At 47.2% G+C, this 27,293-nt stretch overlaps 1 protein-coding gene across 3 annotated transcripts in view; it reads right to left on the reverse strand.

Moving 5' to 3' along the window:
• ABTB3 (ankyrin repeat and BTB domain containing 3) overlaps positions 1–27,293 on the reverse strand; it is a 296,751-nt gene that overhangs the window by 58,620 nt on the left and 210,838 nt on the right. For all 3 annotated transcript variants that reach the window (XR_008378708.1, XM_053582736.1, XM_053582737.1), the window contains exon 4: positions 6,580–6,732. Coding sequence is in view for 2 of the 3 variants with exons in the window: in XM_053582736.1 (XP_053438711.1) it covers positions 6,580–6,732 (153 nt within the window). In the remaining variant the exon portion in view is untranslated. The remainder of the gene's footprint in view (positions 1–6,579; positions 6,733–27,293) is intronic.

Raw genomic sequence — 27,293 nt, forward strand, 5'->3', positions numbered from 1 at the left:
TGCCACAAGCCAAGGAATGCCGGGGGCAAGCAGAAACTGGAAAAGACAAGGAAGGATCCTCAGCTGAAGGCTTCAGAGAGTGCCTGGCCCTGGGGACCTCTTGATTTGGAACTTTCAGCCTCCAGAACTATAAGACAATGTCTATTGTTTTGAGCTACCCAGTCTGTGATACTTGGTTCCCGCAGCCCAAGGAAACTGATTTGCCTGGTTTCTAATTCCCCTTGTTGGAGACAACTCTGGTTATGGATTACTTATTTGTCCTTCCAGAGACAGCCTAAGCATGTGTGGTGAACACAGGTGTTTCATACAAGGCCAACACTGACACCTTATGCACTTGTCTGTATACATTCTGTGCACTCAAGAACATCCCAGGGCCATTTTTTTTATTATAAGATATATAATATCAAATTTATCATTGTAACTATCTTTTAGTGTACAGCTCTATGGTTTAAGTATATTCACACTGTTGTGAAAACATCCCAGCATTCATCTCCACTGGAAACTCGGCACCCAGTCAACATCCCCACATCCTGGCCCACCAGGGCCATTCTGAACACTTCACGCTCTTCACCTTGACATTCATCACTAAGTCCCGCTGCTTCTACCCTCTCTCTCTCTCTCGCATCCTTCCCTGTCTCCCTGTCCTCATCCTCACTGCTGCTGCTGCCTTCCCCTCTGCTGTCATCTGGATCACTTGATTTCAGGCTCCCCTGCCTGAGCCCATCTCAACCCTTGTCCACACCAAACAGCCCCCCTTTTTGAAATATAGATCTGACATCATTTCTCTGCCTTAAAATCTGTGATGGCTCCTACCTCCTGTGCCTGGTGGGGGCCTGGCCCACAGCAGGTGCTCCATGCCTGTTGGCCCTTTACTCTCTCTCTCTGAATTCCTTATGTTTTCTCCTATACACCTTCCCACCTTGAAGCCTTGGTATATGTGGCTCCCTCCGTGTAGACGTATTTCTCTAATACCTTTCCCCCTCTTCCCTGTCTTCTCCTTCTCCACCAGATCAGTTTATTCTTCAGGATTCAGATCAAATGGAGCCTCTGCAGGGAGGTCATTTCTAGCTCCCTCAGACCTAGGTCTCTGCTGACCTCTATGAAAGCAGTTGCTATGTTCTGTGATTCCTTCCACCTCCCAGCCAGCCAAGCACAGAGCAGGCTGGCTCCCTGGGTAGGGGCTCCATATGTGTCAGCTGAGTGCGAGACTGGCTCCTGCCAGCCAGGCCCTGTATGCAGGCCTGTGACTTGTCCCCTGACTCTGTTAGGTGAGGACGGTGGAGCCCCAGAGAGACTCCCCAGGGATCAGGAGAGCACAGTTTCCTTGTTTTCCAGGAGGCACTAATGCATTGACATCAGTGTGGGGGAGTCAACAGCTCCAGGTGGGTCATCACTGGGGTGCAGCATGGAGTTTAACGTCTGCTGGGGGTGAAGAAGGGGCAGGCAGCCCAGCTGGAGAGTCCATGGGGAGCTGCAGGATTTGTCCAGGGTTGGAGAAGGACAAGGACACCTCAAGGGGAGAAGAGAGAGGAGAGAGCAACTCCCGACTGTGAGAGGCTGGGGCGCTTTCCAGGGCCCCATAGAGCCCCATGTGGGGCCCAGGTGCTCAGCCTCTGTAGGTGACCTTGTGAGGGAGAGAACAGGGAGGCCCAGGGTCTGAATTCTGGGGTTGGTCAGACATGACCGAGGGAAATGGTGGTGGATCCACACGGCTCTGGATCTGCTCTCCCATCTACCCAGCCAGTTTTCTCCAGAAGCCCCTTCCCCTGTAAGATGCCAGGCTTTCCTTTAAAGTTGGAGCAGAACACTGTCCCTTTCCGTGTGAGGTCCTGAGGTGCTCTCTGAACACCTGATCCAGATGTCGCTCCCTCCTCAATGCCTCTCTATCCCCTCCCCCGGTTTCACTTCCTTTGTGACACTAATCATCTCTGAAATTCCCTTGCTGGTATGTTCACTACTGTTTACGGTCTGCGTTTCCACAGTGGCCTCTAAGTCCCGGGGACTCCTGAGTCCAGAGCAAGATCTGTACCATGTAGGTCGTGGAAGGAAAAGGTAGTACCTTCTGACACCAAGGGCTGAAATTTCCCTTATCTGGATGTCCTCTTTCCAAAGGGCCATAGATGTTGTCCTGTGTGGGCCCAGCAGGCCATCAGCACCCTGTACATGTTTAGTAAGTGAACCTGAACTTCCAGCTCTTGTTATAGGGCTGCATTTCAAGAAAAGTGCTGCTGTACCTTGACCTTCACCTTAGAATCCAGGTTGCCCCACAGAGGATAAATAACAAAACCTTTTGGCCTCAAAAGGTGCCCAGGGGACATGAGAAGAATTGAAAGTTAGCCGGTCAAAGAGTGGTGTAATTTGTTAAAGTCATCCCTGACCCCACTGTGGTTCCAAGTCCATGAGGCAGCTGTTGCTTCCATCTCTATAGACATAAACCGAGCCCTGCAAGATGGCAGAAGGGACTTGCCCAAGGTGACCTACTGGAGAGCAGCAGACCCAAATGAGAGCCTCTGTCTGGAGATGGCATCCAGTAGGTGCCCTATAAATGTAACAAAAGAACGAAGGCAAAAACATAGTGACCCAGGTCCCCCCCCCATCCCATTCTAATACTCTTTGCATCTTATCACCCCTGAAATTTTCCATCCTGGGATGGCTCAAAATCTGGTTTGCATTTAAGAAACACTTGCAAAAGATTAACCATTGTCTGGGAAGTGCTCAAGGTTCCATCAGTCCCCAAATCCTGTTGACAGGTGCCATTTATCAGCTACAGGAGGTCTTGAGAACACCTTGGATGACCCTTATTTTAATGCAGCCTTCACTCCAGAGCAGAAAAACTATCTCTTACAAATGCAAAGAAACAACAATATTTACTCTTTGCATTTTTGAAGTGTTTCAAAAATTTGGAAACCATGCGAACCCTGCCAAGATGTATTTAACTTCTCTTTCCTTTCCTTCCATTGCCCCGGCCCGCTTTCCAAAGGACTAGAAAAAGAAAAAAAGGCAGAATTCACCAGGTTTAAATTATCTGATACTTTAATTAAGGAAGAATAAATGGGTCACCATTGTCAGCTTAGAAATACAGCTTCATGGAATTGGTATCCCTTTTTTCAATAAACCTGAGCACCATGGTGAGGCTCTCCTGGAGCTGCATAATGACAAAAGCGAAATCTCTGGCAGCTCTGGATCAAGGTCACTCTGAAAATCGATGACAGTACTAGCATCAGACCTGGGAATCCTTGACTCTGGTAATTCTGTCCCAGCTGGTATCCAGGCTGCCTCCCACCAGGAAACCTCGGCCAGCTGGCAGGTAATTATATGTGCTAATAGTCCCTGACACTCCAGCCCTGACACCATGTTCCAGGCTCCTGCATTTGTTAGAATGCCAGACTGCCCTCACCTTTCTAGGGCTGTTTATTTTGAGAGGGAAGCTCTGCTCTGATTGATTTGGACCTAGGTGCCCACATGGAAACTTCTAAGATGAAATCTGGGACAGAAGAGAGATAAGGAGACCATATTTGCACTTCATTTGCCAAGTTCTAGAGCCATTCTGCCTCACAGCAACTATGTGACCTTGGACATGTTCCACAACCTCAATGAGCCTCAGCCTTCTCATCTGTAAAATGGGATGATAAAGCTTGCCTTGCACATTTCAGGGACAGCTACGTAACTGTTGGTGTAAGGTCCCTGTTGCCTATTTGTTGGATGTCTGAATGAACCAAACTTCTTTGATCCCGTTACCTACAAAACGGATGCAGTAATTTCTGCTCCACATCACATTAAATGAGATTCGGAAATGTATGTACAGATGTGTCTATATGTTGATTAGACTGGAAAGAAGTACTTGTTTTAAAAAGAACTCGTTTATCCTTTCATTTACTGAGTTTTTCCTAGTTAATGGAACTTGTAAGTTTTACACTTATCATTTAGGAAAGCTAACTGAATTCTCTAGGTTTCTCTTTGAAGATGATTTCCAAATTTGATGAACATTTAGCTGGAACAATCAATTACTATATTTTCTCTACCCAAATCATCATTCAGGAGACAAATGAATTGAGAATAAAGAGGTAAGTGACTAAAAAGAGCCCAGAGACTCAAGTGCATCTGACTCACTTTGTTCCCCTGTGTGTCTGGCCTATGGACAAGTCACATTCACATCCTGAATGCCATGGCAGAGGCTTCAAACTGGACAGATGCTGAAATTGAAATCCTTGGTGTGACGGTCAGAATGACACGCATGTGGTCACCAGACCATGCAGGAAAATCTCTGTGCTAGAGGAGGGGCACAGAGCTAGACGGTGGCCCCCAAGGCTCACCTTCAGGCTATGGGCTTCTGAAAATGATGGTTATCAGCATCCTCTGGGAGGGCTCGTCCAGGAACAGGGACCAGAAAAATGATACATGCTTGTAACTGTGCGCATCTGGGTTTGAGATCGGGCTTACAACTCTGTCATTGTCTATGTCAGTGGTTCTAAATCTTTCTAATGCCGCAGGCCTTTAACACAGTTCCTGTGGGTGGTGACCCACAGGTTGAGAACCACTGGTCTATGTGATATTGGGAGAGTTGCCTGATCTTGGTGGACCTTGATTTCCTCCTCTGTAAAATGGGGCAGTGCTACTTTCTGGATAACAATATTCATATTGCTATAAAGCAATACCTAAGTAGGAGGCTCCATTATTATTTCAAGGGTGGTAGAGACTTGGGGATTCTAGCTAAAAATAACCACTTTGTGGGCATTTATTTCCTTCCAGGCATTGTTTGTATAGATGCTTCATGTTCACAACCCCACTGTGTGCTCACACCAGTCTCTGAGGGGGGCTGCTATTCGTAGTTTCGTATTATTCCTGGGAAAACCAAGGGCCAGGGAGGTTAACTAGTTTGCCCAAGGTTGCCCAGCCAGTTAACTAACCATGGTGGGATTCGGAACCCCGGTGATGGGACCCTGGAGCCCAGGCTCTGAACTGTGAAGCTGTGGGGTTTCCCGAGGGTCTGGCAAACAAGGAACACTTTGTCAGTCAGCATGAAGAAAACAGCTTACCTTCTCCACCACCCAGCAGTCCCAGGCCTACTGCAACAAGGAGCGCAGGAGCTGCCAAGGCATCCCGGGTTGGAGCTGGGGACAGTGAGCAGGAGTGGTGCTAGTGAGCCTGCGGGTAGGGAGTCCCCCCTAGGAAACAGGAGGCAGGAGAGTCCAGTGGGCAGAGGCTGGGCTATGGAGTAGGAGCCACAAGGATCTCTTCCCTGCATCTCCACCTACAAGCAGTCCCACCAATGGCTTCCTAATCTGTAAAATGGGAAGATGATGCTCACCTCACCAGGCTGCTGCAGAGATTCAAGGAGACAAGCGATGAGTGCAAATCTCTTGTTGCAACTGATAACTGGCACATGGTGAGTGCTCAGTAAATGGCCACTTCCTAGTCTTTCCCTGAGATCTACTGTTATTCCAGGTGACAAGATGTAAGGCCTGGTGGCACAGCCAGAAACTGCCTAATCAGAAATCTGAAGGCAGCAAAGTTCAGTGATTAGAACTGGGCCCAGGGCTCTAGTTTGCCTGAATTCATACCCAGACTCTACCATTTACTAGCCCCAGGACCTTGGGTGTCTTACTTAACCTATCTGTGCCCCAGCTTCCTCATATTTGAAGCAAACATTCTAACAGTACCCACTTTGTAGGGTTGGGGAATATAAGATATTAATCCATGTACATCACTTAGAATGGTGCCCAGCGTACGGTAAACATTCAACAGATGCCAGCAGTCATGACTCTGACCAGCCCCCTGTGTGTTCTTGGGCTAAAGGGCAGCTCTGGGCCTGCAGTGGGCTGTTTTACACTGCAAGCCCTCTATTTCCTGGCAGAACCCCAATCAGACCCTGGAAAGACAGCAATCTCCGCAGCCTGGCTGTGACTAGGTTAGATGAACCATGGAGGAAGGGAGGGGATTTGAAAAGGATGACAGTGACACCTGGAGAACAGCTGGGTTGGGGTTGGTTTCAGGAAAGGGCATTTTCTCATATACACACACCCTGCTGGTTTCCATGCCTTCTGCAAGCAGAGGCAGGTTATGATTCATTTGAGTGAATGGGCTGTTTCATTTCTAAACGCCCCGTGAGTACTTCCCACCTTGATGGAGGGGAGCCCTGGACACAGGCGTTCAGAGATGCGGGGAGGGCCCCTCCATCCTCACGCATGCGATGGAGCAGAGGCGCGCTCTTACCCAGCTGGAGATCTTACTGTGTTAGAAAACTACAATCGTATTTTACGGGGATGCGGGGAGGGATGGGAAGAGGGGAGAGAATGTGAATGAGAAAAGGAAGGAAATGAACAGAGAACAGCTCGGGCGAAGACACACCCACATCCTGTGATCTAAGCATCTGACCCTTCTCCGCGCGCCTGGCTGCCGTCTTCTCTCGCCCCTGGCACTCCTGGGACCTGCTCGTGGTTAAGCCCACGTCTGCCGTTTAAACCGAGGGGCCGCCACCGTGGAGTGCTGGGCGCCGCCCGCCCGCAGGGCTCTGATCCGAGCGGTGGACACTGCAGCCCGAGCGCGCCCCACCCGCCCCGGCGCGTCCCCGGCCCCTACCTGAGCTGGCGCGGCTCGCAGTCCACGCCGGGCAGCAGCAGCCGGGCCGCCTGGCGGACGTCGTCGCTGTCCATGGAGAAGCTGCGGCGGTGGCCAGCGTGCGCCACGGCCACCCGGATCCACTCCATCAGCGGCGGCAGCTCGAGGAAGGGCCTGCAGCGGGCGGGCGGGGGATGCAATCGTGCTGTGAGGGTGGCGCCCCGGGCTTCCGGCCCGCCCCGTCCTCGGCTGGTGGACCCCCACCCCCACCCAGCCGCCCACCTCACTTTCCCTTGAGACCGTGCCTCGGAATCCCGCAGGAGTCGTGGGAGAGCCTCTGGAGACATCCCGACCTCACTGGTGACCCCGGGACAGGCTCTCTTGAATCTTTGGGCCTCAGTTTCCTCATCTGTAACACCATGATAATGTGACTATGAAAAGATTTTTGGTAAATATCCTGTGAATATTCCTCACAGCGATCATGTGAACACACGGAGATGACTCACTTAAAGCGCCAAGCACAGGGGCTGGAGCGGTGGAAAACCATTAAACTCTGGTGTTTTTATTTTCTGGGGCTCCTTGGTTTGGGGCTCAAACCTAGGTGTCCTTTAACTCCCCCTTCCCACACCCAGCCTGGTCCCTGCCATCCTCCTGGAGCTCTCCTGGCCTAAGCTCTGTCCCAGCCTGGAAAAAGCTAAAGACAGCCAAGTTGACAGCTTTCCCAGAGAGCCAGGCTGGGCAGTGGCCCAGCAGTGGCAGTCAGCAATGTCGTGCTCTGGGGACCTGGGTCACACCCCTGAAACTCCAGCAGCTCAGGTTCCTCACCTGCTAATGAAATCCCCCTAGGTTATTACAAGCATTAACCAAGAGGATGCCCACAACTGAAAGTATTCTAAGTGTAATACATTCTGCCATCTGGCTATTCCCGTGATTATAAACTCTCCTTACATTAGGATTGCTGGGAGAGTTTTTGAAAAATTCTGATTTAATTGGCATAGGGAGGACTGGACATTAGTAGTTTTTCCACCCTCCTCACTTGAGTTTAATGAATTATCCGGAAGGCTTAAAGTACAGATTACTAGGCCCCACCCCCAGAGTTTCTGATTCCGCAGAGCAGGGAGGTACTGTATTTCTGACCAGTTACTGATACCGATGTAGCTGGTCTGGGGACCACACTCAAGAGATCTGCTACTCTAAAGTAATCAGGAGAGGGCCGGGACTTATCTGACAGAGGGTGTGAAGAGGTTGAATGCAGATTCCCTGGCCTTATCTCCAAACATGCTGACTGCGTCGAGTCCAAGAGTATAATTTTAATAAGCAGCCCCTATTATTATGCGTTAGGCGGACCAAAGACCACACTTTGAGAAATGCACTGTGTAGCTCTAAAAGGTTTCCTACCATTCAGCAGGTGTGAACGAAGGAAGTAGGGTTCCCTGGGCACAAAACTGAAGGAGGCCACGTTGCACTAATGTGTGCCAGGCACCTCTCTTGCCCACCCCAGCCCTGCAGCTGCCGTTCAGTCCAGCACAATTGCTATGGTATGGAAAAGAGGGGTACAAGTAGGTGAGGTTACAAGCTGGCTGCCCCCCTGGGGAATGCAGATGTCATGAGCTTCCCACAAAGTTTTCAGTGGCAGAGGCCAGTTCTCTTAGAGTCAGACCTATTTATCTGATGTTAATAATATTCAACAGTTCAGCCTTTGACATTCGTTTTTGTTACTTTCATTCATGATCTCATCTGAAGGCTTCAGCCCAACCTTCAAGCTAGTCAGGATGATACCCATTTTATAGAACAGAGAATGAGGTTTACTCAGCTTAACTCTCATGCCCTGGATCACAAGGTTAGCAAGCATGAAAACTGACAGTCAGATCCAAGTTATCTGACTGCAAAGCCTATGTGCTGGGACCCCAGGAGACACTGACACGCTCTGGTCCAGCTTCCCAGCATGCAGCTTATTACTGAGCCAAGCACCTGTTGAGCCAGAGGAGCTGATGTGGTCAGCGATCCTGGGTGGCACACCTCATTCGCTGCTGCTCATGCAGTTCAGCCTCCCATCTCTGAGACCGCCACACCCCACTTAATCTTCAAGCCACAGTTGAAGACCAAGCCACCTGGACCCCTTCCACTGTGGACCCCATCTGCCAGCCCTGCAGGTGCCCTGTTAGAATGTAAGGTCCACAAGGGTACAGAACTCAGAATGCTTTATTTATGGCTCTGGCCATAGCCCCAGGACAGTGCCTGGCAGACTCAGCGCACTTAATAAATATTTGTACATGGCACGGACTAAGATTTACCAATTTCTTACTGGGTGAAACAGATAAAATTGAATTTCTGGACCTGTGGACTTCCCGGGGGGAGGCAGACTCCTAGGGAATTTCTGCCTGAATCCACCTGCTGCTTAGCTTGTCTCCCTCATTCTCTCATTCCCTCCATCACCTAAACTGAATCAGGCACTCAATAAACACACCCTGGCTTGAAATTGAATTGGATTCTACTGACTCAGGTGAGCAGGACTTATTTTTGTCACTGTGTCTCCATCACCATTGGAAACCAGGACCAAAGGCTTGGAGAACTCTCCTCTGGGTTGGTTTTCAGAGCTCCCCCTGCTCCCCCCACTATGTCATTTCTTTTCTCAGCAGCCCCAAAACACAGCCCACAACCCTAGTCACCAGGGGGCCATGTCTCCAACACAGAACTGCCCTTCGGCTGCTGCCTTTAATGTTAGATGCCAAGCAAGGCCCAGGGCATACAGCCAGCGCCTGGTGAATACTGAAGAGGAGCAAAAAGGGACTCTGCTGCCTTCTAAACAATGCCTTTACCAAGGCAGCTGGCAAGCCCCAGAATGAGAAACCTTGAACCCCAGGATTCCAGCCTCTTCTGGAATTTTCTAAGTACCTATTCTCTCTTTTCAACATTGCCTTCTTTTCATCACTCTGACCTTAATAGTTTATAAGCTCATGAATTCTTTGCCAGCAACTCATTTAAAAATCTTCTTATCTTGTCTACTCAGAGGGGGGAAAAATAGCATGATTTGAGCTGGGAAAGGATTCTAGGACCTTGTGCCAAGGAGAAGGTAGAAGGTGCTGAGGAGAAAAATATTGCATCCTCCTCCTATATTTTTTGAGAGAACAGTGTTCCCCTGGCTGCCTATTTTATGCTGAAGTTGTTTATGGTGATGAAAGGCTAGAAGAAGCTTGAGAAGCTCATGGTTTACTGAAATGGTTCTTAGGCTTTGTTGAACACCAGAATCAGGTAAGAGTTAAAATGTCAAAGGCCGTGATTTTGGTTCACAGGTCTTGGGGCAGGGCATGGACATCTGGATTCTAAATAATCCCCCCTGGGAATTCTGGAGCAAGCCAGGTTAACCCCTGACTGGGTGTCCTGAGAAGAACCGAAGAGGGAGATGTCAGTGCAAGCAGGACAGTGGCCCTGGGACTCATCACCGGCGTGAGGAGAGATATGTGGGGTGAGACCAAAGGCAATGAAGGCAAGAGAAAGCCTGGATGGGCTTCTTGCAGGGTCGAGCCAGCAAGTCAGCTCAGCAAGGCAGCTGAGGCCTGATTGAGGTAGAAGACGGAGCACATTAACAGGAGTGGCCTTTCTCCTAAATGGTGACAAGAGAGCTGATGATGAGGGTGACCATCCAGGATTAAAAGTTTTGGCACATGTGATAGCTCACACCTATAGTCACAGCTAAGCAGGAGGCTGAGGCAGGAGGATCGAGAAGTTTGAGGCTGCATGTCAGCCTGGGTGAAAGAATGAGACCCTGTCTCTCTCTAAAAAAAGCATCTGGTTGGGAGTTTGGGTACTAAAGGGGATTTAGGGTATGAGGAAAAGCCTGCTTTGGGATTCTGCTGAACTGAATTCCAGTTCTGGATGTGACAGTTAAGTAGGTGTGGGATTCTGGTCTATAAATGTTTTGGCCATTAAAGTCTTCATCTGTAAAGCAGGGTGGGTTTGGATCAGATGGTCAGCAAACCTTTTTGTAAAGGGCCAGCTAGTAAGTGTGGTAGGCTTCGTGGGCCATGTGTTCTACTACTTAACTCTACTGTTGTCGTGACAAAGCAGCCAGAGATGATATGCAGTGTATGAACCTGGCTGTCTGTTCCAATAAAACTTTATTTGCAAAATCAAATGGTAGAAAAGAGTTCAATGACAGAATTGGTTTTCTAATTCTTTTGTTAGTTTGTTTTTATTTTCTTGAGACAGAGTCTTACTTTATCACCATTAGTAGAGTCCCGTGGCATCATCACTCACAGCAACCTCAAACTCTTGGGCTCAAGTGGTCATTTTGCCTCAGTTTTTGATTTCCAGTAGAGATAAGGTCTCACTTTCGTTCAGGCTGGTCTTGAACTCCTGGGCGCAAGCAATCCACCTGCCTCTGCCTCTCAGAATGTTAAGATGATAGGCGTGAACCACCATACCTGGCCTGATTTTACTGGAAAATCCAGCTGCCTAGGGGCTTAGGAAGGGTCCAGCTATAGCCCCGGGAACATGAGGAGAAGATTTTTAAGGTCCTAGAGATGAGGACGCAAAACAGTGGGGAGATTAGAAGATAAGACCCTCGCACAAAGAGGTCATGGTTGGATTTGGGGCATACTGAGCCATAGGCGTATCCAGAAGTACATGCGTCTTAAGACATAAAACCTAAGACCTGGCCATGGTCATCATAACTGATGAAACATCACCTATTAATGTCACTTACTCCTCTAATGATCATTTAGAGAGCACCCAGATTCCAGGGGCTGGGGACAAGGTAGAGAACAATACTTACCAGGGCCCATTCTCACAGAGCTCACAGTCAAGAGGGAGACAGCTAAGAAAGACACAAATCAACAAGTAATAAAGCAATGACAAATGGTGATCAGTGCCAGGGTGCTGGGACCGAGAGTAAACAGCTCTGTGAGGATGTGATAAAACCTCAACTGTGTGAAGGACTGGGCCATTTGTAAATGTCTGTGTAGAGGGAAGGACATTCCAGGCAGCAGGAATAGACTGTGCAAAGGCCCCGAGGTAGAGAAGACCTTGACAACTCACCAAGGGCTTTCACCTGCATCAACTTCTATTTAGCTCTCCAGAGCTGGAGTGGAGACAGGACCCCTGTTGTTAGCTGAGTAATAGCTCCCAGAGATGACAGGGTGTTTTCCCTGGAGCCTATGAATGTTGATGGCCAAAAAAACTCTGCAACCAAGGGCAGATTATCCCAGTGGGCCCTTAATGGGTTCTTGTAAGAGGGACATAGAGGGAGATTTGACACAGAAAAATGTGACACCAAAGCAAGATGTCCCCCTAAAGCAAGATGTGCCGCTTCTGGCTTCAGAGATGGGAGAAGGGCCACCAGCTGAGAAGTCCAGCTCCAGAAGCTGGAAAAGGACAGAAAACCCATTCAGAGCCTCCAGGAGAGTGAAGCCCTGCTCTCACCTTGATTTCTGCCCAATGAAACTGGACTTCTGACCTCCAGAACTGTAAGAGAATAACTGTGTGTTGTTTTAACCCACCTTGTTTATGGTAATTTGCCACGGCATCATCAGGAAACAAATCCAGTCCTGAAGCAGGGCCCTGAGGGTGAGTTGGAGACGTGGTAAAGAATGTGGAGTGTGAGTTAAAGCCAGGAGCAAGGGCAGCCATGGTTCTAGACTTCATCTCAGACGCGATGCTGCCTTGTTCCTGGGGCCAGAGATAGTGCCTGTCATTGTGGCTTTAATTTTGTCCCCCCTACTTCATAAGCTGAAGGCCTAACCCCCAGTTCTCAGACTGTGCTTGCAATTGCAGAGAGCCTTTGAAGAGGTAATTAAGTCCAGAGGAGGCCTTTAGGGTTGGCCCCAACCTAATGGGGCCTCATAAGAAGGGAAGTTGAGGACACACAGAGGTCGTGTGTGCACAAAAAGACCGTCACGTGAAGAGGCAGCAAGAGGGTGAGGCCAGAGGACACCAACCCTGCCCACAGCTTGATCCGGGACTTCCAGCGTCCAGAACAAACAGTGAGAAAATAAATTTCTGTGGTTTGAGCCACCTAGTCTGAGGCAGCCCCAGGAACCCAACACACCTGTGCTTTGACTTTCTACAGGACACTTGAGCAAAGGGTCCTTGCACCAAGAAATCCTGACTTGAGGTTTCAGTCTTCAGGAGAGGGACTTCAAATGGAAGCTCAGACTCTTAAGAGAGCTGGTGGGTTTGGGTTCATTTCCTTCAAACTAGTGACAATGGAGGATGAGATGGAAGCCATTTGGAGGCCGTACAGCTCAGTGGTTATGAGCACCGGCTTTGGAGAGCGGCTAACCAGGAACCGGATTCCAGCTCCACCTTCTAGCTGTGTGACCTTGAACAAGGTCATGTGTCAGTTCTTTCATTAGGAAAACAGGGATAATACCAGTACTTACTTCAGAGGGTGTGGTTGGCTGAATAATGCCCCCACCCGAAAGATGTCCACATCCTAATCCCTGAAACCTGCAGATGAATGTTGCCTTATCTGGCAAGATGGACTTTGCACATGTGGTTAACAATCTTGAGAAGATTACCCCAAATCATCCACGTGGGCCCTAAATGCAATGACAAGGGTCCTTATAAAAGGGAGGTGTAGTGGCCAAAGGAGGAAGTAGATTATGTACAGAAGAAAAAGCTGGAGGAATGAGGGGAAGAGGCCATGAGCCAGGGCATGCAGGCGACCTCCAGGAGCTGGGAAAGGAGAGGAGAGGGATTCTTCTCCCCAGAGCCTCAGGAAGGAGCCAGCCCTGCCTTCACCTTGCCGTTAGCCCAGTGAGACTGATTTTGGACTTCTGGCCTCCAAAACTGTAAGAAAATACTTCTGTGTTGCTTTAAGCTTCCATGTTTGTGGTCCTATTTTTCAGCAGCCACAGGGAACAAATACTAGAGGGTTATTATAAGAACTGAACAGGCTGATGTCTGCAGCCTGGTGCTTGGTATCAAGAAAGTGCTCAATAAATGGCAGCTGTCACGATCATTATCACCAAGACTCTTTTTAGCATCACTCAACTGTTTCTCTGCCAGATGGAGGAAAAGGCCTTGCTACCCAGGGTGACACGGAGGGATGTTCCTGCCTTTTCTAATAGATGCCAACCTCTGCAGTTGCTTAGACTCCTGTAAACACTGTGTGGCCCTGACTTTTCATCTTTGCTGTTTGTAGAGTGTTTCTCAGGACAGAGAGAAATTTAGATGTCTGACTATGGTTTAGGAAGCTCATAATTCCAGAGATGCAAGAAAAGCAGCTAAATTGATAGTAGACAATCTCCAGTTCTGGTTTCTATAGCAATATCATCGTAATTTCACTTTATCTGTGGGCACCAAGGCCAGGAAGATGGCAAAGGGACGAAGTGGCCACTCTGGTTACTATAGCGACAGCCCTAGTCTGCAGGGTGTGGTCAGATTGCCTCCTGGTGAGGGGTCTGCCCGGAGTGGGAGGGGCCAAAGGAAGTGCTCAAGGTGAGTGCTTCTTAAATATTAACGTGCATTGGAATTGCCTGGGATCTTGTTAATATGCAGATTCTGATTCAGAGGGTCTGGGGGCCGGCCCTGAGGTTCTGCATATCTAATGCGCTACCAGGGTACGATGTCATTGCTGGGTGCTAAGCAGCCAGGGCCCCTGGGGAGCATCATGACCCAAACCAGGAACCAGTCAAGGTGAATTCTATTATTGTGTTTAAGGGGGAGAAAGAGAGGCCAAACATGGAAGAGCTTTAAGAGGGGTGAGGGCCCGGAGACACTGAAAGGAATTGGGCTGGTACATCAGATTGGCAGAGCCTAGTTCATGAGCAAGCTGCAGGCGAGGCTGGGGAAGCTGGTGTCTGGTGGTTTCATCTTTTATTACAGAGGTAGGCTCAGTGTCCTCCAGGATTCTCCTTTAGTCTTCCAACAATCTTATGAAATCCTTCTGTCGTGGGAAGCTTGTTCTGAACCAAGCATTGTCTGAAGAGTACTTTAAATTCATGACAGTGTTTGAATCATCCTGGGAGTGTAAACATTTAAAAAACACACCTTGTGATGGTAATTTTAGAGGTCTACTTGGCTAGGTCACAGAACCCGGATATTTGGCAAATGCTCGTCTGGATGTTGCTAAGAGGGTATATTTTTAGATAACATTGATATTTAAATCAGTAGACTTTGAGTAAAGTGGGTTGGTTGCCCTCCATAATGTGGGTGGGCCTTGTCCAATAAGTTGGAAGAATTAAGAGAAAATAAGGACCGAAAGAAAAGGGAATTCTGCCAGCCAAATACCTCTGGGCAATTCCCTGGGTCTCCAGTCTGCTGGCCTACTCTGCTGATTGTGAACTTGCCTGCATCCGAAATCACATAAGCCAATTCCTTGAATTAAATCTCTGTGTGTGTATATAAAAAAGATATTAGTCAGGGTTCTCCCCCAAGAAACAAAGCCAACAGCACATATGTGTGTCAGTCCGTCTGTCCATCCAATCTACCTTTTTATCTTCCAACACACAGACATATCCCATTGGCTCTGACTCAGATCCTGGACTGATATCCGTGTACAGTGGGATTTAATTTGCCTGTAGAGATACAGCCTCCCCTTTCTACCGTTGATTCCACCCCCTTCACAATCCTAGACAAGTGGCCAAGGCAGGGAGGAAGCTCCAGGTGCGGGATTACTTGGGGACAACTTCCCAACATCCTGTTATGTGCAGAACCATGGCTTGGGAGCCACGACACAAGGGTATCATGGGTAAGGTCAATGCTTTTAGGGAAAAGTAAGCCATTTTGTAGCAAAAGGACAAGTCCAATATAACAGTCAGCCCTATTTATGGGCGATTATATAAATTGCCTGACACTGAGCAGGTGGCAGAGGGCACTGGATGAGGAGGTGATGTCTGCTGGTGATACGGCCTGACTATGATGGTGCATGTGACTGACTTTGGAACCTTCTGTGGCTCTCCTGTCACACATTCCAAGGAAGGTGACTTAGAGGCCTGAAGGGCCTAAACAAAGAGCTAAGGTACAAGCAGGTAAGGCAGAGTGAGCAAAAGTGATATACCAATAACAAGTTCCACTTGCCTGCAAAGGACAGCACGTGCCCCAGCCTTCATCCTCCCTCCCCATCCCTGAGAAGAAGATCCCTCCCATCCCCTCCCTGGGGCTGTGGCTCCATCACTTAGTTCCCTGCAGTCCCATAACTTCAACCTCTGTCTCCTCTCTGGATCTTTCTTATCAGCAATGAACATGCTCCCATCTTTCACGATTTCAATAGGATGGGAGCAGCACTATGAGAATTCACAGTCCTCCTGGAGCACCATTCTACATATTCCAGCTAGTTCTCCATCTTCAGGGGGCCTCCAAATTACCCAAGGAGCTAGTGACTTTTCACATTTCTGGGTCTGTGCCCATTTCCTAGGTATATTTGTTTCCTATGGCCTCAAACTTGGAGGCTTAAAACAGCAAGAACGTATTCTTTCTCAGTTCTGGAGGCCTAGAAGTCCAAAATCCAGGTGTTGTCAGGACCTCTCTCCTCTTCGCCCTGAGGACCTAGGGGAGAGTCCATTTCTTGCCTCTCCCAGCTTTGGGAGGTTGCTAGCATCCCTTGGCTTGTGGCTACATCACTCTAATTCTGCATCTGTCTTCACATCACCTTCTCTTTCCTCACATCTCTCTTGTAAGGACACTTGTGACTGGATTTAGGGACCACTTAGCAAATCTCCTCATGTCAAGATCCTTAACTGAACCCATCTGTAAAGACCCTGTTTCTCTATAAAGTAACAGTTATAGGTTCTGGGGATTGGGACCTGGTATCTTTGGGGCTATGTGTCCTTCAGCCGACTGCACTTGGTGTCTGCTTGTTACGTACTCTCTGAAAACATTTTCTGACGCTCACAGAGGCTGAGGCCCTTGGGAGTGCTGGCTCTGAGCTGCAGGGTGCTCTGCCAATGTCCTTTGTCACATGCCAGGTGGGGACCAGCAGGCCAGCCTGTGCCTATCCTCTCTAGGCTGTTGGTTGTGCCCCACTTGACTTAGGGATACAGAAGCCTTTTTGGTGGGAACCTGATCTCAAATGGGCTGGGATAATGATGGGGCCCAAGATACAAACGGCCCAGGGAGGAAAAATGCAGCTTCAGAAGTGGGAAAGCTGTAGCTTCTGTGCAAAGCTGCAATACACAAAAATAAACATCTGGAAGACAGCAGAGTCTACACGGCTTCCTATCCTGGGAGAAGTGGTTCCAAAAGCCTAGAAAGGTAGGGCCTACCCTGGTCAAGTCTAAGAGGCAAAGGCTGCAAGGGGACCCGAGGGGTCACATGGGCCTGTCTCTGTCTCCAAAAAGATTATCATTAGAAGTCTGCAAAATGCAGCACATGGCCTTGCAGAGGAGACTCACCATGTCTTCAATTCTGGTGCTGGTGTGGTAGAGAGGGAATGTTCCCAGAAGACATTTGAGTCCAGGCTCCATCACTTGCTAGCTGTGGGACCTTGGGCAAGTGACTTAACCTCTCTGTGCCTTAGCTTCCACGTAAGTAAAAGAGAGGAATCCACCCTGCAGGACTGTAGTGCAGAGTGAGAGAATTTCTGTAGGGTGCTTAGCATATAGTAAATGCTCAATCAAGTTAGCTACCACTGAGGGCTCATTATATGCAGGGCATGGCTCTAAGCGTTCTTCTTTCAACAAGGACCCTAAATTGAGTGATATTATTGTCTTCATTGTACAGTTGATGAAACTGAGGCACAGAGAGGTTATCTAACTTACCTAAGGGCACACAGTTATAAGCAGCAGCGCTGTGACACACACACAGGCAGCTGGGCTCGGGGACGGAGCTATTAGCCATGTATTATATCATCTCTGGGCAGAGCCTACAGCATGTGCAAAGGTCCAGAGGCAGGTTGGGGCTGTTGCTCTGGAAGCACTAAGATTGGTGTGACTGGAGCTGAAACAGAGGAAGGAACGATGGAAGGAGGTGGTCTTCGAGAATAAAACTTTAAGTTCCCAATACTTGAATCTTCCTCAGTTAGAACTGTAGTTGAATAACACAAAATCAGAAAAATATTTGAAAAGAAACATCAAGAATGGTTGACAAAAATACCTCTGAGAATGTAAAATAGTAAATCAGCTGTAATCTTTTGTTTAGAAAGCTAACAAAGATTATTTTTATACTGTTTCAGAGACTGCTGTGTATCCCCCTGTATATGTTCTTCTCTTCTTCCTTAGGAATAAAATCCCAAATCTACAGTTGGGCTCATGATTGTGTAGCATACAGAGTGGTTTTTTTTTTAAGCTTCTCTTGCACCTGGGAGACTGGTTCTTAGGATGAGGTATAAGCAGACATCTCTTGTGATACTTCCAGAAACAGCCCTAAAGGGAAGAGGCTCAACCTTCTCTGGTCTTCCTTTATTCTGCAGCAAGAATGTGAATATGATGGCTGGCACACAGCAGCCATGCTGGGCCAAGAGGTGGAAATGACGTGTTGAAGAAGGCAGAACAAAAAGATAGAAGGACTTGGATTTTTGACAATTCTTTAAGTGGCCATACCTGCCCCAGATTTTTATTTCCAGGCTTTGTTTATGTGAGAAATGAATTTTTATTGTATTTAAACACCTGCTATTTGGGCTTTTTTAAAAATCACATATAGCTCAATCTAATTCTGAGTGACACTTATATCGTTTCCCATAACAGGTAAGTTAAATCTCTATTTATCTTTTACTATGTCACCATGGATTTGAGTTTCATTCCATTTGCCAAAAAAGGATAAAAGTCTTTTCTTTCTTTCTTTCTTCCTTTTCTCTCTCTCTCGCTCTCTCTCTCTCTCCCTCCCTCCCTCCCTCAGTAGAATGCCATGGCATCACAGCTCACAGCAACCTCAAACTCTTGGGCTGAAGCAATTCTGTTGTCTCAGCCTCCCAGTTAGCTGGGACTACAGGTGCCTGCCCCAATGCCCGGCTTTTTTTTTGGTTGCAGTTTTCATTGTTGTTTAGCAGACCTGGGCTGGGTTCGAACCTGCCAGCCTCAGTGTATTATTTTAAGGTCCTTAAAATACGACCTTACTCACTGAGCTACAGGCACTGCCAAAAGTCTTTTCTTTTAGAAGTTATCTTCTAAGTACTATAAACTTGTAACCTTAAGATTCTATATTTGTTTAGGAAAGTACATTTGTGAAAATATTTGTTACAGTAAATTGTGTTTGTTCATCTAAACGTGTCACCTGTGTCACAGAGAGTTGAATTTGTTCATTAACCTTGTAAAAATTTACCGACAATGCCTTTGAAATCGTCATAATTAACACAATGAATAAAAATAATAATTCAGATGCCTCCTGTGAGCAGGAAGATGAAATACACAAAATACCAAGCTCAGAAATCCGTCTCCCTGAGTAGGATCTGATGAATCAGGTCTTTGCTTAACCACATCCCTGCCCCAGGGTCTCCTGACCCCTGCAGCAAAAGTCAAACATATCTAGTATTTGTCCTTGCAAAAGTTCACTTGCAAGTACATATTTTAAATTAAAAATGAACAGATCAATTCTAAAACACAGGCAGCATCTCTTTCCTCCATAACCCACACCAGAAGGGATTCGGAAGGAAAGGCTGAGTATGGTCTAGAGCTTCCCCCAGGCTGTCTTTGGCGTCCTTGACACTGAATTATGGCTTTGAGAAAATGATAATCTAGTTCCCTTGTAATAACCCCCTTGAACTAACATTACCCTGCATTTGGTGATAGGATAGGATGGGTTAAACCTATACCCTATCCTTGATCAATCAGAACTATTCAACTTATCAAAACACAGACTTAAAAAGCTGATTCCCAGAGCCTCCTGCACACCACAGAAGGATTCATGTGCTGAGTGAGAAGCCTGTGTCGAACCAGGTTCTGCTATTAGCCAGCTGTGTGACTTGGCATCTGTCCCACCCCTCTGAACCTCTGTCTTCAAAGTTGACATTAGGAGACCCACAGAACCTTCTTTTCTAACTTAAAATAATAGTATGAACTAAAAAAAAAAGAAATGACAAAAATATTGATAAAAGTAAGTTAGAGGGAAAAAACCCAGGAGGGTAGTTTCTAATAGAACTTACTGTCCAGTAAAACGTTCTGCTGTGATGGAAGTGATCTGTGCTGTCCATTATGATAGCCACTCACCTCGTGTGGCTCCTGAGCATTTGAAATATGAGTGTGGTGACTAAGGAAAAAACATTTTAATTAATTTAACTTTAAATAGCCTTGTGGTTAGTGGGTAGTACGGCTCTGTGCAGCTCTAAAGGGTGTCTTCTGGGTGAATACAATTTCAGACAAGAATCCTAGCAGAGTGGAGTAGTAGAAAGAGGGCTACAGTGGGTATCAGGCCGCTTGAATTTTAGACTTCGTTTTTCCACTGCTACGACCTACATCATCATCATCATCGTGGTTTTTTTATAGCTCTCACCACTTCCTGAGTGCTTACAGTATTCTGGGCTTGGTGCAGAATGTTTCAATATATATAATGTTACATCCCCATTTTACAGATGAGTAAAATAGCAAGATTCAGTAGCTTGCACAGGATATCACTGCTATTGGGGCAGAGATGGGGTTTGATCCCAAGTCTTCCAGAATCCAAAGCCCATGTACTGATTCATTAGTTGATTGAGTCTCCAAAGCCCGGCAAGACACTTGACCAAGTCGCTGAGCATTGAGATAAAGTCACACACCACCCAATGACAGGGATATGTTTTGAGAAAGGCATCAGTGGACGATTTCATCATTGTGTGAACACCACGGAGGGTAGTTACACAAACTCAGATGGATGGGGTAGGTGTGTGTTACCTAACTAGGCTACAAGGTATAGCCTATAGCTCCCGGACCACATGTCTCGACAGTGTGTGACTCTGCTGGATACTGTGGGCAACTGAAACATAATGGTAAATATTTGTATATCTAAACATGGAAAGGCCACAGTAAAAAGACAGTATTAGAATCTTACGGGACCACCATAGTATGTTCAGCAGATGATTATACTTTGGTTTCTCAACTATGCAGTGAGGAGTTTGGGCCATGTAAACTCCAAGTTCACTTGAGTAGAGAAAGTCATGGTTTCTGTATCTCCAAGGAGGGTGTTTTTATATAATTCATGCTGTTGCCACATGACATGGGAAGACCTTGACCGCACTGAGCACAGTTCAAATGATTTCTCTATCCCTTGGCGTGGTAATAGATTATTTAAAAGTTTCCCAGATGATCCAGCTCTCCAGAAAGGCCTAAGAGTATTCACCCTGGGCTGAACTAAAGTCCAAAAAAAATCTTCTGTGAATAGGTTTTTGTTAAAGATTATGGGTATGTGTCTGTGTTTAAATTAGATAATCAGATCTATTAATATATAATGCTTGCTTCCCTTTTTGTCTTGGCAGCCAGGGAACTCAAAGTGAAATTTTGTGCTCTGGTGCAGTAACAAACTTTAGGAGAGATTTTCTGGCATAGTGGTCTTCCTTCTTCTTAATGTCACGTTTTGTATTGTGATCTTTGTTCTGTTATGACTACCGCTTTGAGTCTAGCTCAAGTCCCTTTAAGGGTTAGATGGGTGATAGATGCTGAATAAACAAATGCCAGTTCCAGCTTGCACCAAAGGCCCAAGAAAACTGAGATAATACAAAAATAGAATGTTACTAGAAAGAATGAGAGGGCTCTGTTGAAAAGGTAAGGGATGGAAAAAGGATAGAATTTCCCAGTAAAAGGGAAAATGAAAAAGGAACACAGAGAAAGAAAGGAAAGAGAAAAATTTCCAGGAGACTTAAAAACCAAGGAAGAGATGAGGGAAGCGAAAGAGGCGGCCTTTCAGCTGCCGGCACAAAACAGCCCTTTAGCCATTGAGCAGATTTATGAGATCTCTACGTGCATGAAAAGAAAACATATGTGCAATTTACTTCTCAGACTCAATGTTACCCATTTTAGATTTTGCTGACCCTGGAGGTGAGGGATGATAGAAACCAGGGGGGAAGCTTGTGATTTTAATAAAAATCAAAAGGGCTACTTATTAAACTGGGCTTTGTGTATCTAGGGAAGGACTCTGAACAGGTCAGTACTCCCGGATAGCTCACTCCATTGACACAAACAAAACATTCAGGTGTAAGTATCTGGTCAGGTGCAAAGGGGACTTGGTGTGCCCCACCCACCTACCACGACCTGTCTAATTCCTCTACGGAGAATCCTGCAGCCCCTCTCCCCAAGGGAGGGGGAGGAACTTCCAACCCAGGGGTGAGTGGAAAGTCTATGACCAGAAGAGAGCAAAGACGATCTCATTAAGGGATGGAGTCGACAGCAGGTGGGAGTGTCTGGATGTGGCTGGTGTGCAGGCCTTGGGGTCTGGGTACAGGTGAGTGGGTAAGACACAGATGTCACCTAATCTTTGGACACCTCTTTCGTGCCGGGGTCCTCAAACTTTTTAAACAGGGGGCCAGTTCACTGTCCCTCAGACTGTTGGAGGGCCAGACTATAGTTAAAAAAAAACTATGAACAAATTCCTATGCATACTGCACATATCTTATTTTGAAGTAAAAAAACAAAACGGGAACAAATACAATCATACCGCCTCATGTGGCCTGCGGGCCATAATTTGAGGACCCCTGATAAAGGGTGAGGGTGGTTGAGGAGAAATGAAGTAACAGGGGTGGAAATGCAAACATTCAGGCATCATGCATAGCTGGCGTGACTCAATACATATAGTCAGCATTGTTATGCATTCAAACATGAGATTCTGAAAAAATAATTAGTTAGCAAAGACGCTGCCTTGAACTTCCAGGCACGACTGTGCAATACCACGAGCTGCCTAAAGGGGGGGCGCCTGCACACGTGCTCAGCGCCCAGGCTTGGCTCTGACTGCTCTTCCCAGCCTGCTTCCAGCTGTCCAGTCTTGCTATATATCTCACATCCATGTGTCAGGTCCAAGTTGAAGCTCTGCTTTGCTCAAATTTGATTGTATGCACCCATCACATTCCTCTCCCTTCCTAGGCACACCCACCTCCAGTATCCTTCTGGCACACATATCTTTTTTCCCAGGCATGGACTCCGTGGGGCAGCTTCTGCATTCAGCTTGCCCCAGTGTTAGTAGCTGGAGCCAGGCCTGTGCAATGGGCTAAACAGACCTCACTTTCCTCTTCTGGAGCAGCCCAGGAAGCCAGCCAAAGCCAAACGTACATCATGAGAATGCTGGAGTGTTGACTCTACCGACCGAGGGTCCCTAGAAAGCAGTTACCATGCTACTCACTGTGGCCTCCACCCGCTGCTTTAATACCCAGGACGGGTTACTTCGTAGGAGTAGGTGCTGAGTAAATGTTCATCACGTTAAATCGATAGCCACTACCAAGAATGGAGGCTCTGGAGCCAGATGGCTTTGGGTTTTAATCCTGGTGCTGCCAAATAATTGGGTCAATGGCCAAATTGCAGTGAGCCACATGGCCAGTGAGCCCCAGTCCTAATCTGGAAATGGGGTAAGACTTGCCCTACAGACATGCCTGGTGCCCAGAAGGTGCTCAGTAAATTTAGCTTTTTAAACAGTGACAATTTGTATCCCATTTGGGAACTGAACTGGTTCTGGAAGCCCCAGAGAGCAAAAGTAGCCGTGGTGGTAGCTCCAGGGAGTCTCTGCTCTGGGAAGCCAGGACGGATGACTTAGGGCTGGCGTCTTGGCTGGGCAAGCCCTGGGGCAGGATGTTGGAAAGGAGATTCAAACACACAATGAGTGGTGGAACTAGACGATATTTAGAGTCCGTCCCAAGCCCAACCCTCTAACACTCTAAATTTGATTGGTGGCCGGGCATGGTGGCTCACCCCTGTAATCCTAGCGCTCTGAGAAGCTGAGGCAGGATCACTTGAGCCCAGGAGTTTGAAACTAGCCTAGGCAACAGATCCCCCCGCCTCTAAAAAAAAAACCGGAAAAATTAGCCAGGTGTGTGGGCGCATGCCTATAGTTCCAGCTCCTGCAAGGCTGAGGCAGGAGGATCACTTGAGCCCAGAAGTTAAAGGCCATAGCGAGCTCCGATGACAACACTGCTGTAGCCTGCTAACAGAGTAAGACCCCGAGTCAGTCCCAAAGACATACAGTTAACTTATCGGACATACTTAAATATATATACACAATATATAGACTCATTTTAAGATCAGATTATTGCATTATCTTCATAATAACTTCCTGATTCTAGTCTCTCCCTTGCCATCTTTCACACTGCTGCCGGGATGGAAGCACTACTGTGTAAACCTGGTCCTCTGATCCAAGCACGCCTTTCTCAGCCTGGCCATTTATTAACTGGCCTTGGCCTCTGCTTCTTTCTCTCATATTCCCACGCCTGTCTAGCACAAGTGTGCTTTGTCACACCAAGTGACCAGCCATTTCTAGAACACGTTATGTTTGTTCATCTCTGCTCCTTCTGTGGTTTCCTTGCTCTTTCCATCTCCTCCACCCAGGAAAATCCTACGTATCTGTCCAGATACTGACCAAAGGTCTCCTCCTCTGGGCAGTGCCCTCCGAGAGTCCCCCACACCCACCCTACTTAGTCAATTGATCCCCTCCACCTTCAAAGCCTTCTGTGTACAGTTCCCAATACCGTTTCTATCCTGGCGCTGTTATCACTTACGTCTCCCACCACCCCAACCACACTGTAGAGGGTGCAAATTATCTTTCTGTCCTCCAGACTTGTGCCTGGTAGCCCTGGTCACTACTCAGCTGACATTTTATATTTATTTCCTGGTTTGTTCTGTCTCCTCTGCTAGACTGTCGGCTTCATGAGGGCAGGGACTCATCCTGCATTCTGCTATATCCCCAGAATTAGAAATAGTGCTGGTACTTGGTGGAACCTCAGTCAACTTTCTTTGAGTGAATGAATGAATGTTTGTTAAGTGAATTGACAAATGTACAGTTTAGTTGAATTCTGTGAACTTGCTTAGCTTAAATTTTGGTGGGTTTCCCACTTTACACTGGGGAATGAAAGGTTATGTGAACCCTGAAATGGTTCAGAAAGACCAAGCAAAATGATAAAAATAGCAAAATGAGCCTTATTTTCAGCTGCATTAAGGAATTTCACATAATTTAGATTTAATGAGAACCAGGCTCGAGTAAAAACTATGTTAAGGGTCAGGTTGAGGATCCTGCCAAGGGCCCAGAATAAATCTCAGTGACCCTCCAAGATTTTAGAGTCTCAGAAAAACAAACAAAATGGAAATGTCAGGCTGGCCTTAGGTCCCTTCTTGCGTTCAGATGTTCCCGGTACTAGATCTGCCATCACAGGAACGGCCAGCAAAAGTGTCAGCAGCCAAAAGGCTTTTGGAACAATCTACCAGGCTGGGCTAGTTCCAGAACAGGCAGACTCGCACATAGGCTTAAAGACAGCTAAATGGGGCTGGTCATTGTGCCCTGGTGCTTGTAGGTGATTAGGGCAGACAGGATATCACGTGGCTCATGTTTACAGTCTATATTAAAGTGAAACCCAATCCCAATTTATTTTAGTTCAATTCAACTCAATTTAAACAATTCAGTCTAATAAATAATTACTGAGCTTCTCATCCCACATGGACTAGAAATCAAATGCCTTGGCATACTTAAAAAGCCCTTCAGGGTCTGACTCTGCCCACCTTGGACTTCATCTCCTATCATACTCCCGACTTACTCTGCTGCCACCTCCTTACCCCCTTGCTGGTCCTTGAACATGCCAAGAATGCTTCTGCCCCAGGGCCTTTGCACTTACCATTCTCACTGCCTGCCAAGATCTTTCCTCAGATATCCATGTGTCTTCTTGCCTCACTTTCTTTAGGTCTCTGCTCAAATGCTATCTCCTTGGAGAAATCTTCCCTGACCACCCTACCTAAAATAGCACCTGTTATCACTCATACCTGGTTCAAGGACCCAGTGTTTATTTCTCTTTATGCCACTTATCTGTGCCTGATATTTTCTTGTTTATGTATTTGTTTCTTTTCTGTCTCCTTTAATAGAATGTAAGCTCCAGGAAGGCAGGTACTTTGGCAGATGGTAGATGCCCTAAAAATATTTGTTGAATGGATGAATGAATAAATAAGTAGCTTTTATGGATCAGCTGCTACATTTGGTGATACTGCAGAGGTCCTAGTCCTCAATGAACTCAGTCTAATCTGAAAGGTATGAGAACAGAAACTACTATGCCACCCTCTGAAAAGGCTTTGTGATAAAGGAATGCCCAGTCTTAGGAGAGGGCAAAGTAGGAATGCCCAAATCAGCCACGGCTGAGGGGAGTGTGCTGGGAGATGCTGCCCCAGGCCTCAGGGGCAAGGAGAAAGATTCAGAAACAAAACAAAACCCAGGCAGGGGGAATCACATCAGGAAATACAGGGCAATTTCAGGTGATTCTGTTTGAACAGGAGTAGCGACGGAGTAAGAGGATGGGAGACATTGGGGCAGATGAACCTGATGAGTAACAAATGTATGAACAGGGAGAGCCACTCAGGAGCGGGTTGAGCACTTAACTGGCTCCTGATTTATTGACTCTCTCCTTGGATCAAGGGTCTGTGTTGAGTTTTATGGAGGACATGAGGATTTAAAACCTGGTCCCTGGTGTTCAATCTAGCAGGAGGGTTTAGTGTGGACACACATGCCCGATTTTCCAGGGCAGCAGAAAGGCTGTTTGACTCTCCTTAGCTAGACTTGCAGACTCGTTAGATCAGGACTTTTGACTGAGGGACTGGGCCATCACGGAAAGAAAGACAGGTAACTCTCATGCCGGGCAGACCATGAAAAGTGCCCCGTGGCGTGTTGCTGTAAAGTGCTCTGGGCTTTGAGGAGGGATGGGACCTTCAGGGAAGCATTTTAGGTCATTGTGTCAAAGCTGTGGTCATTGTGTGTTCTCAACAGGTTGGTCCTTGGTTTTGCCCATTTACTGGTTTCCTTTTTATTCACAAAAAAAGGTCCTTTACACACTCTGCTGCCCCAGGGTCGGCGGGTGGGCATGCGAGGAAGGATTCTGGGATTCCGTGCAGGGACTAATACGGAGCACAGTGACAAAAGACTGCAAAAAGGTCTTGCTCCCTCCTGGAGTTGACATATCAAGCAGGGAACCAACACCTGGGAACACAGCTGCCCTCCTTTGCCAGCAAGCTCAGCCTGAATTCCTGAGCGGGCCTGAACCTGACTGGTTGACTCTTGACCGAATTCCTCACACCAGTTTGAAAAAACTGAGAGAGGCTTCACAGGTGATGTTTCTTATATACTGGAAAAACATAATATAGAGCAGAAAGTTTAAATCCAGGATTATAAACAAGCAAACCCAACCACCAAACAAACAGAAACCTCCTGGAATTGGGGCATTTTCTTCACCTATGGAGTTGGCCAAGTGCATATGCAATGAACTTTGTAGATGGAAGAAGCTCAGAACTTGCTTTCTGGTCCTGCTCCTTTTCATTCTAGAAGCAATCCAGGGAGATGGATGGAGATTCCCAGGGCTCCCTAGAGCAGCCCTCTGGTTTCAATTTGGCCACTCAGTGCATGACTTTGGGTAAATAGTATGACTTTTCTAGAGTCAGTCTCTGGAGATGGAAAATACACCAGCTTTGCTGTGAGAATAAAGGGAGAGCATAAGTGTGGAAGATTCCTGGAACCAGGAAGTGCTCCCTCCAAGAGATTCTGATCATGACTGTCACTAGGACCCTTCCAGGCCAGTGGAGACCATGGCTTCCCAAGGGCCTTAACACAAGAGCTGGGTAACCAGCCTCCCCATCTCCCCAACTCTGTTTCTTTTTCCATTTCTTGCTCATACAGGCCACCAGAGGCCCCAGGAATTAACCCCTCTGTTGCTCTACTCCAAA

The sequence above is a fragment of the Nycticebus coucang genome, chromosome 3 (genome assembly GCF_027406575.1).
Source record: "Nycticebus coucang isolate mNycCou1 chromosome 3, mNycCou1.pri, whole genome shotgun sequence".
Lineage (NCBI taxonomy): Eukaryota > Metazoa > Chordata > Mammalia > Primates > Lorisidae > Nycticebus > Nycticebus coucang.